Source organism: Nipponia nippon, unplaced genomic scaffold (genome assembly GCF_047370975.1).
Source record: "Nipponia nippon isolate SJK-2023a ecotype South Korea unplaced genomic scaffold, ASM4737097v1 scaffold_4, whole genome shotgun sequence".
NCBI lineage: Eukaryota > Metazoa > Chordata > Aves > Pelecaniformes > Threskiornithidae > Nipponia > Nipponia nippon.
In genome coordinates, this window is record NW_028262358.1 from 13,570,206 (window position 1) to 13,584,208 (window position 14,003).

General features: G+C 56.9%; 1 protein-coding gene across 3 annotated transcripts in view; it reads right to left on the reverse strand.

Moving 5' to 3' along the window:
• Nucleotides 1–65: 65 nt before the first annotated feature.
• The window catches only part of LOC104015799 (phosphofurin acidic cluster sorting protein 1), a 71,868-nt gene continuing 57,930 nt past the window's right edge, over nt 66–14,003 (reverse strand). For 2 of the 3 annotated variants that reach the window (XM_087773496.1, XM_087773498.1), the window contains 21 exons: nt 13,683–13,845; nt 13,434–13,525; nt 12,315–12,395; nt 11,445–11,504; nt 10,648–10,799; nt 6,482–6,575; nt 6,097–6,168; nt 5,716–5,846; nt 5,460–5,592; nt 5,231–5,335; nt 3,795–3,901; nt 3,350–3,504; nt 3,146–3,256; nt 2,956–3,058; nt 2,552–2,584; nt 2,151–2,193; nt 2,004–2,046; nt 1,758–1,899; nt 1,365–1,588; nt 1,044–1,157; nt 66–943 (listed from right to left, as the gene is read on the reverse strand). In XM_087773496.1, the coding sequence (XP_087629622.1) occupies nt 828–943; nt 1,044–1,157; nt 1,365–1,588; nt 1,758–1,899; nt 2,004–2,046; nt 2,151–2,193; nt 2,552–2,584; nt 2,956–3,058; nt 3,146–3,256; nt 3,350–3,504; nt 3,795–3,901; nt 5,231–5,335; nt 5,460–5,592; nt 5,716–5,846; nt 6,097–6,168; nt 6,482–6,575; nt 10,648–10,799; nt 11,445–11,504; nt 12,315–12,395; nt 13,434–13,525; nt 13,683–13,845 (2,274 nt within the window). In that variant the 3' untranslated portion in view covers nt 66–827. The remainder of the gene's footprint in view (nt 944–1,043; nt 1,158–1,364; nt 1,589–1,757; nt 1,900–2,003; nt 2,047–2,150; nt 2,194–2,551; nt 2,585–2,955; nt 3,059–3,145; nt 3,257–3,349; nt 3,505–3,794; nt 3,902–5,230; nt 5,336–5,459; nt 5,593–5,715; nt 5,847–6,096; nt 6,169–6,481; nt 6,576–10,647; nt 10,800–11,444; nt 11,505–12,314; nt 12,396–13,433; nt 13,526–13,682; nt 13,846–14,003) is intronic. The other variant, XM_087773497.1, reaches the window with a different exon arrangement.

Here is a 14,003-nt window from a genome sequence, read left to right on the forward strand (position 1 = left end):
TGCCCCGTGCGTTCTCACCCAGCTCTGCTGGGCCATGCCCTCAGATATGGAGGGACTCACACACACCCCAGCATTAATTTATTAAAATTAATCCCGAAAAGTAACAGTACAATAAATTTAAAAAAAATAGAATCTTGTAAAAAAAAAACCCAGGTGCCCCCATGCCACACCTCCAGCTGGCAGCACCGTGGGGCAGGGCTGGTCGGGAAGGGATGGGGAGATGAGGGTGACCCCCAGCAGCCTGGGGACAGCCTCAGCAGCGCTATGCCAGCCTCAGCAGCAGGGCTGCAGCGGGGACCAGAAAAGCTGCTGAGGCTCAGCCCCGCAGGGCAGGGCCAGGCACAGCAGCGGGAGGCTGGCAGCGGGGCTGGCGCAGGGTGGTATCAGGTCGGTGGGCCCTGCTCAGCGCCTGCCCCCCACCAGGAGTGATCCTGCTGGCTCCGGCACGGGGGAACCTGCCTGGGCCCAGCCCAGCTGGGGCCCCGGCCGGCTGGGGAGCTGGCCTGGCAGGGGCATCTGGGGAGAGCGGGGCCCAGAGCCCTTTCTAGGTGCCCGCTGGCTGGTGCCAACCCTTGTCCCGGGCTGCTGTTGGGGGTCGTGGGAGGCAGATGGCATGGTGCCCTGGCTGGTGTTGGAGGGTGCGCAGACCCGGTCTCACTGGCCTCACCTTCGCGGGTCTTGGCCCACAGGGAGCGGTGCGGGTGTGATATCTCCCTCTGCAGAGCAGGCAGGGGCTGGGCCGCAGAAGAGAGGGGACAAGAGCACGTCCATCTCCCCGTCTCCTCCTGTGACCCTCTGCAGCTCCATCCCAGGGCTGCCCCCGCATCTCACACACTCTTCGAGTAGCCAAAGATGCCCACAGGGAGGTACTTGACGTGCGTTGGCCACTGTGCTGCCAGCTGGAAAAACTTCACATCGTTCCACTCCACCCCATCTATGGAGACTGAGAGGAGAGGGCGCAGTGAGGCGCAGCCCCGCCACAGGCAGCCTGTGCTGCTTTGTCTCACGCCTACAGCCCCGTGGGGCTTTGTGCCTCCCCTCACCTCGCAACATGGTGTTCTGGTGCTTGGCTGTGCAGATGAGGCGCGTGATCCCTTCGATGACTTGGCTTTTGGGCTCCAGGTCCTTCTCTTTTGGTTTCTTGCTCAGGAACATCACTGGGGACCAAGGACAGACAGAACCAACGTTAGGATGTCCCCACCTGGCCCTGGGTGGGAGCCCTTGCCCCAGGGCTGGCCGCACTGACTGGCCCCTGCTGGGCCAGGTCTCAGCCCTGCCCTCCTGCGGGCTCCCCCCCCCCCCGCCCTTTTTGCAATGGACTGTGGCCCCACAGCCGCAGAGCACCCCAGGGTGGGCTTGGTTACCTTTCTTGTTTTTCTCCTTGGTGACCACGGTCATGGCCATGGTGCTCGGGGGCACCAGCTCCCCGGTGCCAGGGATGCGGCTGACCTGGAGTGAGCGGAAGTTGCTCTTGAGTGTGTTTTTGATACCCGTCTCCCGCTTCTCGCCCTCCTTCTTCCTGTCCAGCCCTTGCGTTGTCCAGTAGTCCACCTGCAGGCCCATCACCTCCACACCAGGGCTCAGAGACCTGGGCAAGATGGGCAGCACCATGCAGCACACAGGTGGGGTCCTTGCTCCCCATAGCCCAGCTGCAGCCTGGCCCAATAAACCCCAGGATGCGGCAGCCTGGCCAGTGAGCACCTCAAACCCTCCCACCCCAGCACCCCACTGCCTCAGACGGAGTGGGGCTTCCTTACCCAGCACCCGAGAGGCCACTGCTGACAGACGGGGAGGGTGGCGGGGTGCTCACAGTCTCCTTGCTGTAGGGGGCCACTCCACCGGCGACTGGCGTTGAGCTCAGCAGGGACGGGGTGCAGACTGTGGCATCATCCGAGTCCACTGGGGAGGAAGAGTGTGGGTCGGGTGGGGGGCTGAGGGACACCAACAAGGGCCTCCCCACAGCAGAGAAGGGAGTGAGGGACTGTGGGCTCCCAGGGACTCACCAGAGGCGCTGAAGGACTGCTCCACCAGGCCCACCTTCACCACCTGCAAGGACAGACAAGTCAGACGATCCCCAGCATCAGCAGGGCTGTGTGCTGCCCCTCTCCCCCCCCAGCCCCAATTGCCCGCTGGTCCCTCAACACACTCACCCCCACAAAGGGTACAAACTTCTGGCAGGAGTCCTCGTCGGGGCTGCACAAGGAAGAGAGGCTGGTCAGGGTCTGGGTGTGCTGAGCACCGAGTGCCATGCGGCTAGTCTTGTGGCCCAGGGACCCCCACGCTGGCAGGGGCCAATGCTGGCTCATGGCCACTGGGACCGTCTCCTCTGCCCTCCCTCCCATGGGACCCCCTGTCCCCGACATGGCAGCACAGGGCACACTACACAAGGAGGCAAGGAGTCGGCCCCTCCGGTGCTGGGAGAGGGCTTGCATGCGGGAGGGCAGCCCTGCCCCACTTTGGGGTCATGGCTCCTCTGCACGGCAAGAGGGACGGACGCACATGGGGGGAAGGGGGGAGGCCAGGCAGCGGCACAGCAAGCACAAGCCAATACCTGATATAAAAATCAAAATAGAGACTTCTCTTCCTTGGGTGCCAGAAACCAAGAGAAGGGAGAGGTGAGAGTGCAGCTGGAACACGAGCATCAACCCCCGGGCACAGTGCCGGCTCGCGGCCCCCAGCCCAGCCCAGCCCAGCCCTGGCAGCCGGTCCCCACCGGCGGGGCTGCCACAGCCCACAGCTGCTGGAGGGGCTGAGCACACCGGGGGGGGGTGGCAGGGGATGGCGCTGCAGGCCTCTCACTGTGGAACCCCAGCTCCCCTCAGCACCAGACTGCTCACTGGCGGAGTAGAGCGTGGGGCCTCACTCGCTTGTCCCCCATCTCCCACAGCCCTGTCCCGGGCACAGCCCGGACTGGGGCCGCATGAGGCAGGACAGGCGTCCCGGGGCCGTGCTCACCTCTTCTGCTTGTACGTCAGCATGGCCTCAGAGATGGGGAGCTGATGAGAGAGGCTGGCTCCAGCGATGAACTGGGCAACGCGGCCCGCAATGTCCACAGTGTCTGCGGGCGCAAAGAGCCATGAGGGCCTTGGTGGCAGCTGGGCTCCCCTTCAGGGCACTGCTGGCCCTGTCGTGTCCCGCTCCTCACCTGCGATGGGTGGCTCAGCCCTGCTGAACAGCTCCCGCCATGCTGTGTCCAGGAAGAGAGTGCTGTATTTGTTATCCACTGAGGCCAGGTACTTGGCCAGAGGGTGGGAGCCTGTGGGTGAGAAGGGCAACGTTGGCTCTAGGCAGGGGAGCCCGGGTTGGTGGGAGAGGACAACCCCAGGGCCAGGCTCATGGTGGCTCTCACCCAGTGGCACGAGCAGGAATCGAAGGTAGTTGAGCCAGTCAGGTGTCTTGCTCGCCAGCTGCTCCACGAAGAAACGGAGGACAACGCTCAGGTAGCTCTGGTCCCCCGCCACTACCACCTTCACTGGGGGAGGCATGTGGGAGTTACAGTTACAGCTGCCAAAGGGAGAGAAAAGGAGACCGTGAGGGACGCGCAGTGGCTCAGCAGGTTGGGTCTGAGGGCAGGGGACATGCCCTGCCAGGCCAGCCCACCCAGCATCAGAAACCCATTGCTGACAATTTCTAGCTTGCTGAGCACTGCCATGGGCACAACCAGCACCGGGATCCCTCGCTTTCCCCAGGGCCTACACCTGCTCCTATAGTTGTGTCCACAATCCCAAAGGGTCCTAACGAGGCCTCCTCTGCAGTCATACGGAGCTGCCAGGCTGAGCCCAAGCTGTACTCACTATCGCTGGATGCGGGAGACAGTGGTGTTGAAGGCTGCCTGGATGTCCGCCACGGAGCAGGTAGATACAACCAACTGCTTGTGCGCCTGGAGCTGCTCACTCACGTACTGCCAATGCAGAGAGCTCAGATTAAGGCACCCTGGGGGGGCCATGGCTGTGTTGGCCAGCACCAGCCCACGCCTGCCCTGGCCCCTGTGCCCCCTGGGGATAGGGCTGGGGCCCCTGTCCCCACCCATGCCGTGTGGGGAGGCCGAAACCATCAGGTCATGAGCATCCCCATTCATGCCTGAGCATCCCCGCTGCCCCAGCCCCCTGCTCTTGCCTTTGAGCGCAGCAGTCACCACTCTGTGACTGTCCCAAGAACCAGGCTGTGCTCCTTGAGATAAAGGGTTTGGTTCAGGGACCCTTTGATTTAAATCCTGCCATCCCACAGCAGGGCCCCGCTCTAGGCTCAGTCACCCTCTGCTCATTCCCTTCTCTTGCTCTCTCCCACTGTGGCACTCCAAAATCCTTCTGTGCAGCTGAACAGTGGTAAAACAGGCAGTCATGCTACACAAGGGAGCTTAGAAGATGCCATGACAGGGTCTGGGAATGGGCGTTGCTCCTTTTGCCCCATCAGGACAAGAGCAGGAATATGCCAAGGACGCGCAGCTTGGGTCAAGACTCCACCGCCTCTCACTGAGAAGCCGTTTCTTCTGCCACAAACTCTGGCTTGATTTTCCAGCACTGTTTCTGGATGTCAGATGTAGCTGCAGGATCCCAAAGGGGTCTCACCAGTGCTTTATATAACTGCTGTTTCCATGTTTGCACACACGTATGTGGCCCTGCTCACCTTCAGCCATCAACTCCTCTATGCATGGGGGAGGCAGGTGCTCATCAGGGGCTGGGCCCATCTTCACATGGACACGACGGCAATCAGCATGAGGCAGGAAGGCCTCACACGCCTCCCTGCCCAGAGACCCCAGCTCTGACAACGCAGTTAATGCTCCCTGGGAGCGGCGGGCTACGCTCTCCCCTCTCTGTGTGGGAAACGGCACCTCTGCTGCTTCCCAGGGCTTGGTGCCAGCAGAGGGAGTCTGGCACCTCTGACAGGGCATCCACCAAAGCTCTAACTGGTGTGGTCACTGGGAGCCAGGACCAAGCAGTGAGGACACAAGGCACATTAACCAGCCTTTCTGGGACTGCTCAGGGCATCGTGCTTTGAGGATCCAGCAATGCTGGTGTGTAGCAGATGATGGAGTAGACACACCAGACTCTTGCGTACGTAGCTCAGCACTGTGAAATGCACTGTCTCCCTGAAAGAAGGGCCACACTGGGAGAGAGGAGGGCACAGCTGGTGCCAGCTTCCCTAGGACATCTTGCCATGGTTGGGAGAATCCCCTGGGGCCCTGCTTACAGATCCCCCCATACATCCAGCTCCCGTCACGCCTGCTCACCTGCCCCTGCCACTCGGCGACATTCACCAGCACGATGCTCTCGGGGAGCTGCTCGTCTGAGACCAGGATCTGGTTCAGCTGATCGTAAACAGACTTTCGGGGCACCTACGACAGCATCACCACAAAGGTTAACCCCAGCCGGCTGCCTTGGCCGCTCTGCCCATGGCTGAATGCCTGGCAGGGCTCTTGAGTAAGAAGCCTCCAGGTGAGGCAGCTTCCAGGGCCTCACCTGGGTGCTGTGCCATGAGTCTGGAGAGCTCTCGCTGTCCAGGCTGCTGGTGCGGCCACCCTGTCCCTTTGAGCTCTGCCGGTCCTTCACAGAGGTGCTGCGGGGACGCCACAACTGCTTGCTCTCTGCCTTGCTGCGAGCGAGAAGCAGGAGAGGTGACACTGTTAAGGAAATCCCACCTCCACCAACCCCCACTCACTCCAGGGAGCCAACATGAGCCCTCTCAGCCCTGGCACGGGGCGCAAACCCGCCTTACCTGGGGGACACGGCACCGGGGAGCTCGGCTTTGGTTCCGGGGCCCAGCTGGGCCAGCCTGTCCACACTGCTCTCCCTCGTGGCAGCCTCTGCGGGGGCCAGCCGTGAAGATGGCTCCTCTGTGGCCAGCTCCTGAGGGCCACACACAGTCACTTCACACACACCGCTCTCCCTGTCCTGCTCCCTGCACCCATAGGTGCCCCCATCCAGGGGGCTGGGCTGCATCTCCTGCAGACCCTAATCCTCCTTCTACTCTTGCTGGTTTCCAGCCCAATCTACTTGTCCCCCCAGTCCTGCTCCCAGGCACCCCTGGTACCCCATAAAGCAAGGTGGGGCCTGAGGGAGCTCCAGCCCCCCTCCAGATCCTGTAGCCTGGACTCACCACTGCAGGGACCTCCACTCCTGGCTCTTCCTGTGGTCGCAGCACTCCTGGCTTCCGCTTGTCGGCCTCGCCCTGGGGGACAGGGAGTGGGGTCAGAGCAGGATGGAGCGCCCTGAGCGGGGCAGCTGCCAGTGACCCACGCCTGGCCTCACAGAACACACGCTCCCACAGGGGAGCCCGGCCTCCCGCTGGGCCTGGCCCCAGAGGATGCCCCCCATCGCTACTTGTCTGCCTGCACTGGGAAAAAGAAGAGGAAAGAAGGGAAGGAGCAGCGCCAGGCAGGTGCTGCCAGGAGCTGTGGTCTCAGAGGGAGCTGCAGGCGCTGTGGGGATGCTGGGCTGGCTGGGGAGGGAATGGGGCAAGAGGTGGTGGTGGTGTAACTCACAGGGCTGCCCGACTCTTGATCCTGCCCTTTCTGGCTGTGCAGACTGCCGATCTCAGTCTGGGAACCAGAATGAGAGACTCCCTCAAAGAAACGCCTGCAGAGAAACAGACAGACGAACGGACGGACAGACAGACAGACGGGAGAGAAAAAGGCAGGAATAAGAGAGGAACAAAGTCACCATGATCCCAGCACACCCCCGCCGGCCTGTCCCAAGCACAGAGCACTGGAGCTCCCCAGTGGGACACAGGGCCAGACACCCACGTGTCCGAGCGACTTCACAGCCTAGGAGCAGACCTGCCAGCAGACCGCCAGCCCCACGCACCGTGGTCTGCTGCAGCAACGCTGGGTGCAGGGACAGGATGGGACCACCCCAGACCAACAGGGCTAAACCTGTGACCCCGGTGAGCTGGAGGCAGGTCTCTGCCTCCTAGCCAGCAGCCATTTCTCTCTCAGGTGATCCCCTGCCTCTGCAGTGCAGGGTGAGGAACCGCCACCTTCCTCCATCTCACTGGTATATGGTCTCTGTCAACACCACAACTCCAACGTGCTGCTGAGCCTCTCTGCCCCCTCTGCACCACCACAGCTTCCACAGATTTCTGCTGCCTTCCCTTCTGCTCCCCCTTTTCCAGAAAGAGCTCCTTGCCTCTGACTGCTGCTGCTGCACACTTCCAGCAGCAGCTTCCATCTTCCCTTTTTCCTTTCCCCTTTCCTGAGGCTCTGAAGACCACAGTATTGCACAAAGAACAACACCGCAGGTAGAGCAGCAGCACCGCAGTGTCCTCCTGTTCTGTTCCCCAGAACTTAAATTTGCCTTTTTTTAGGTCTCTGAGCTGATGTTTTGGTAGAGCTGCACAGTGCAACTCCAAGGTCCTGTTCCCAAGTCACAATGGTCAACACAGAAACTCCTTTGGGGCAGCAGGACTGCCTCTGCCACAACTGTGTGAGCTTCCACCTTTGTTTCCCCTTTTTCCACCCGTTATTTATTTGCCAAGGACCCCCTCCACATCCTGTGGGCCGCTCAAAGACCAGTCCTTAGGAAACAAGCAGGCTCTATCCCTGGACCTCACCTGTCAGCTTTCCCAGGACCCTTGCAGCAACTGCAGCCCATCTGCAATATGAGACTTTCCTGTAGGAGATCTGAGCCACCTTCCCTCTAAGCTGTATGTATGTATGTGCTCACTAACTCCCAGGAAAAGTTTCTCCTGATTCGCCTGGTGTGCAGATGGGGATACCAAGTTGCAGGTTTCCAGGGATGGCCACAGAGGCGGAGGATATAGAGCAGTTCTTCTGTTAGGACTCTGCCAGGGTTTCCATTGTTTTCTATTGTCCTCATCCAGATATATCTGCAGCTTTCTGCAGGATACCTACAGACCTCTGAACATCCTGGCTGCTCCTTTTACTTTCCTTTTAACATGCTTCCTCATCTGTATACAGCACACTGTGCTGCCAGGCGCAACAGTGTTTGTCAGGTCCTTTGCTTTTACTGCTCCTACAAGGACATTTCATCTCGGTAAATGATGGTCCCCACCACAGAGCAGCTCTTCAGCGGCAGTGTTTATACACTGGCTGGGAGAAGTCAAGGCTCGATTTTCCTCTCACTGGCTCTGTGACCAGCTGCTTCACAACATGTTCATTTACCAAAGCTACAGGTTTAGAGTCGGCATTGTGCCCTGGTGGGACATTTTCTCCAGGTCACACAGGGATAAATGATGTCTGCTGTTATTAACAGATTTCTGCTCTCTCCACCCCTCCAACCTCTGCTACAGGATCTCAGGCGTTGTCACCACCCTGTACAGTCATTACTCTACACTTGCCTTTTCTCAGCCAGCAATTTCAATCCATACAGACTATGTTAATAAGAGTCAAACCAAAGAAATATGTAAGTTTTCCAATAATTCACACCCCCCCCAATCAGCATCTCTCCCACATTCCTCTGTACTGTCCCAGTAATCCCACCAGAATGTGACATACCCCTCGTATCTTAATACCCTCCTTTTTCTTAGACATTGGATGTGTCTAGATTGTATACATTTGGTCTGGCTTTCAACACCCCATTTAAATGGGGCTGTGTCCCCCTTCCCCATGGAAGCTCTGTCTGTTTCTGCCCTCTCTCACTTGCAATTCAACCCTAGACGATGTGTCACACTGAGCACGGAGCTCTTCTGCAATTCTCAGCTTTCTCTGTTCTGCAGTTTAGAGGCTCTCCTATAGGTGTGACTGAGTCTGAGTCTCAGCAGGTTGAGATTTAGGTAAATCCAAGCCCTTCTGCACAGCTTCCTTCTGTTTTCAATGAATTAGCCCCCTCTTCCCCATCCATTTTCCCAGTCACCTATGGAGACATTTGCTCCTTCACTCTGATCTTCAATCAAAGGCTCTGACTGTTGAGGTATTACCTCAGAACCTTCAGTTCTAGCTCCAGTTTCACCCCGGTGCAGGAGCAGCCTACAGCTGAGTGGCCTTCCTGGGCAATCAAAAGGATGGCTATCTGCTCCCAACACCACTGGCCCAATCCAGGGTGCTGGCCACTGCTCACCCTTAAGGACTACCTTAATGCCCTTGCTCCACAGAGACCTTCACAGTGTCTAGCAAAGCTGTCTATGACAATAAATAAATCCAACGTGAAGATCACACCTTGAATTTACACGCTGGGCTGGAAGGTCATCACCAGCTGAGAAGGCTATGCAGGGCCTTGGAACCATGCAGTCTACACTAAAGACCTTGGCAGCCGGCTCCCACATCTCCTTAGAAAAAACACAGACCCAGTAATGTGAATTCACGGGGAGACACACTCAGCACTGCCAGAAACTGAGGCACTAGAGAGCAAACCAAGCTAGGGACGCTTTGTAAACAGGCTGAAAAACAGCCCAGGGCCCCATAGGCTGTCCTCCCAGAGACAGCAGCCAACACCCAAGGAACGCTGTAACGGCAGGTACAAGGACAAACCAGGACTCACTCTAGGATGCCCTCCCAGTGACCAGACGTTTGCAAGTAGGCACTCGCAGAACCATTGTGAAGTCTTATATTTAAATACTGTCAATAGACTTTTCTTACAGTTTACATAGTTTTACATAGTTTACATACATAAACTGTTATCTAACCACAAAAAGACCTTCCTTTATCTCCCACTGCACCTTTGCTTCTTTAAAGACTTTGATGAGAGACCATGTTAAACTCCTTTTGGAGTCCAAGCAGCTCCCCCTTGCCCATGCACCTGCTCTCTCCTTCACAACGACTTGTGGGTTTGTGGAAGACATGACTTCTGTCATGTTCCTGGTTCTTCCCCAGAGCCCCATGGGTTCCTAAATCCAGCAGATTTAATTTCAAACAGTTTGCCTGTGGCAGGCAAGTCTGCTACACCTGCTAAGTACCTTCAGCAGGGATTCCAGCTAATCCAAATTCTATTCAAATACTGAACTATAGAAACAATAATGACAAGTAAGCTTGGCTTGGCTAGAAGAGACCCAGTGCACTGTGAGGGAGCCAAGTAGAAAAAGACAATAAAAGGCAACTTTCTCACAAAAGTACAGCACGGAAACAGAACAGCCATGAGCAGAGAGGCCAGGTGAACGCAGATCATGTGGGAGAAAAGCCTGGTTTCACTGCATGGTCCACTGGAGACCTCTGTGCCAAGTCAGCAGAGCTTGGCAGAGCAAGTCAAGCCACTGGGTGCCTGGGGAAGGAGGTGAGGAACATCGCTGATGGTTGCTAGTCATGTGTCTCCACAAAGGGTGGGAACGCAGCATGCAGATCCCACACGGACAAAAGGGCTGGCCCAAACAGTAACAAAGTGCTCAAAAGACAGGCATGCTTCAGTGTGGAGAGCCCTGAGAAGGCCAGACAGAAGGTCAGCAGAAAGATATGAGAGCTGGGAACAGCGGGGGCTTAGATCAAGTACATACTCTTCCAGCAGATCAGTAAGTGTCAGATGCTGGACTGGCAGGAGATTAAATGAGACTAAATGTGAAGGAAGCCAGTTTTAATGGGCAGTTTTGAGTTTATTAAATAGGATATGCAAGTGAGGAGCTCAGTGGTGCCAACAGAAGATGGCGATGGGAGTGGAGAAAAGACAATGCCTGCATTAGTCCAAGCAACAGAAAAGTGTCAGAGGGGATTTCTCCAGGTCCCACAGACTGTGCTGTCGGCCTGTGACTCCCTGCAACCCTTACCTCAGGGTGGGCTTGGGTGTGCTGTGCACACTCTCATTGTCCTCAATCTCCGGGCCACTGTCACTGTTGTTGCACTCTTCCAGGCTGTCGTAGAGCAAGCCCAGGTCTTCCTCCACCTCCTGGGTCTGGTCTACAGGGTCAGAGTCCAGGACCTGTGGGACCAAGCCCAGAGGGCAATGAAGAGATATGGAGTCACCTGCATCCCAGGCCAGGCACATACAAGCTCCCTCCCAGCCACAAGGCACACCACGGCACTGTTCCCACCTCAGGGAGCCAAATCCAGCCTGTGGAAGAAGCAAGTGACACTGTCATTGGGCCAAAGGAGGGTGCCATGAGCGTGACATCTGAAGGAGTCTCAGACACCCATCATACTTACTGGGAGTTAAGACACCTGGGAGGACCTCCACTGTCTGTGCCACACACTCAGTGCAGGCTCCCAGCCAAGGCCAGCTACCCCCAGGCTGGTGTTAGCCTGCTCTCAGTCATGAACAGGATTGCTCCTACAATGCCAGCTCCTGGGGCAGAGCCAGCGTATGACAGCACCCTTCTTCACCTGGTCCCTCTCCCCAACAGGAAGGTGGTTTTGATTTGAGCACAAGGCTCAGAGCTGCCTTCCCGAGGCAAAAGGCTTTAGAAAAGCCAAGCCCCAGTCTGTGTCATGTCTCACACCACCTCTGGTAACACCCCTGAGCACCTGCAGCTCATGCCTTGTGCTTCCAGTGAGCGGGAACCAGCACTCTGACACCTACACATCTGCAGGAGACACTGCCAGGTGGGGCAGCCTTCCTGCTTCTTACCTCCTCTGTCACTTTAAACCTCTTCAGCAAAGCCACAAATTTCTGCTTGAAGTTTGGTTGCTAAAACAAAACAAGGGAAGGAAAAAGATCAGCAAAACTACCTAACCAGGTTCCAAGACAACTAATGTACAGGCCATGGCTGCTCTCTTTAACATGCCATCAGCCCCCTTCTGGGTCCACAGGCCCAAGGTCAGCTATGATCTCCCTTGCTCTTTAAATTTGCTGTAGGATTTATTTGGACTGAATCTGGACTCTGCAAGAAGGTGCTGTATCTGGGCATACAGGAGGGTGCAAGGACTCAGACTCTCTCTGCTACAGGCTGGAATAGCACCTTCTCTCCATTTAAATCCCCTTTCTCCCCAGACCATCTGGTTGAAGAATGCTGCCTTCAAGCACGAAAAGATGGGGAACAAACTCAGGAAGAAGGTGCCCAGGGACCTGCAGGGCTGAAGCAGATGGGGATGAGGAGATGCTTGGAGGGCAGGAGGCTGGCAGGGCAGCTCCCCCCTTCTGCTGACAGGCAGAAGAGCTGCTAACAGCTCACCCTTCCTTGTGCCAACCTTCCCCTTGCTCAGGGAGGGAAAGAGAAGAACCATGTCACAGCAGCAAGTCAAGACTGTGTTGCACACAGATCATCATTGACAGGAAGACAGGCTAAACACAGTACAGACCATGAGCTGGGGCACAGCTCTGAGCAACAAGCTAACTCATTAATGGCAAGAGGTTTGCCCCTCCTTCTCAGAGCCAAGGGCTCTCTCCCCTGCTCTGCACCAGTGCCAGTATCCCCCCCAAACCCCCTCACTCCCTACAGGGAGAGGAGGAAGTGAATCCCTTCCATCCCTTTGATCACGTTGTAAATGCTGATGTTACTCTGGTCATTGATGTTGTTCGGATCATTTTCCTCCTAGCCTTCTTGGTTTTCCTCAAGTCATCCTCTTCATCAAACAGATCCTGCAGGCAAAAGGTCACAGCACATCAGAGCAACTCAGAGTGCAGGGAGCAGCATCTCCTAGAAGTTCCCCTGCCCCACACTTGCCCCCTATTTTGAAAAGCTTTGGTTCACTCTGCTCCCAAAGTCTTGCTTCTCACTCCTCCCACCTCTCTCCATGCAGCTCCTTCTCCCTCCTTAGCACTGTCCCCCAATAGACCTTCTTCCCCAGCACCTTTGCCTCCAGGCCCCTCCAGGGGGACAGGTACCAGGAAGATTCAGAGGAGAGACAGCAGCTTTCTGCAACAGTTCTTGTTACAACCTAAAACTCTTCTCTCTGCACTCACCAGCCTCCCCGTGACCCATGTGTTGTTCTCCTGCTCTCACCTCTCCAGGGTTAGCTCAGAGGGTGCAGCACCTGAGCTCACAAAAAGCATTCTTCCAGGGATCAGCCTCAACGATACATACAGCTCCCAGGGACACGAGGCCCTGATGCGTTAACCCAGCACGATGGGTCAGGTAATGTGGAGGGCCCTGAACAGGGGTTTGTCCCTGTGCTTGATCAGCACGCTACCACAAGCCTTTTTTGGCCTTGAGTGTAGGCACCAGAACAAGAGGACAGCAAACAGCAGTGGCACAGCTCATTACAGGGCTGGTATGGGTCTGCCACCTCTGACCATTTTCAGACCCAGACTGTACTTCTTCCTAAAAGCTCTGTTCTCAGAGAGGGCAGCCTCTGGCCTGTTATCCCAGGGAGATGGGAGAGAATAGTGCAAGGTGGGGGCGGGGGGGGGTCAGCAGGGGTTTTGTGCTGCAGACCAGATGGCTCCAAGGGCACATGGGAGATACCTATGGCTCCCAAAGTCCCTTGCCCCACCATGGATTTGACAGCAGCCCACAGTTCTTCCTGCTGTCAGGTATTGTGGCTCTCTGCCCTCTGAAACCATGACAAATGTTTACAAAGGAGATGAGAGGGCTCAGGGTGATCAAGACCCTCAACCCCTGATTCTTGCCCCAGAAACTGGACCGGGACATAAGCCACCCTGCCAGGCCTCCCTTACCTGACCCTGCACAGCATCATCGCTGGCTTCCTGCTCTGAGGAGAAGCTGTCATCCTCTTCTTCAGAGTAGTTATCAATGTCTGGGGAGCGATCTGAAAGCAGACAGTGCAGATGCCACAGCTAAGCATGGTGCCTGTCATGGCTCCAGTGAAATGATTGGTATTGCTGGCAGGCGCTTGGGGACAGAGTCCGTTACCCATGTTCTGTCCCAAACGCTTGCCTTCAGGTCTGTGATGAGCGCTAACACACCTGAAGCTTTGATTTTAGGACCTGAGGGGACGTTCCCATCCTCATGGTCAATGGGCTGACTGGACAAAGAGTAGATGCTGATTTCAGCCACTCGGATGTTGGCGTCCTTCATGTTGCTGTGGAGGCCCAGAAGCTGCCCGCCATCCGTTGGGTGCTGCATCACCTAGGCAGACAGACAAGCACCCTGCCAGGGTGACACAATGGCAGCTGGCAGCCCACCCCCTCTGTATTACAGCTGGCCAACAAGCCAGAGCAGTCACAGCACTGAGCGTCTGCCAGCCGGCCCAGCTCCCTTCCCAGCACGGGCACAGGGAGACCATG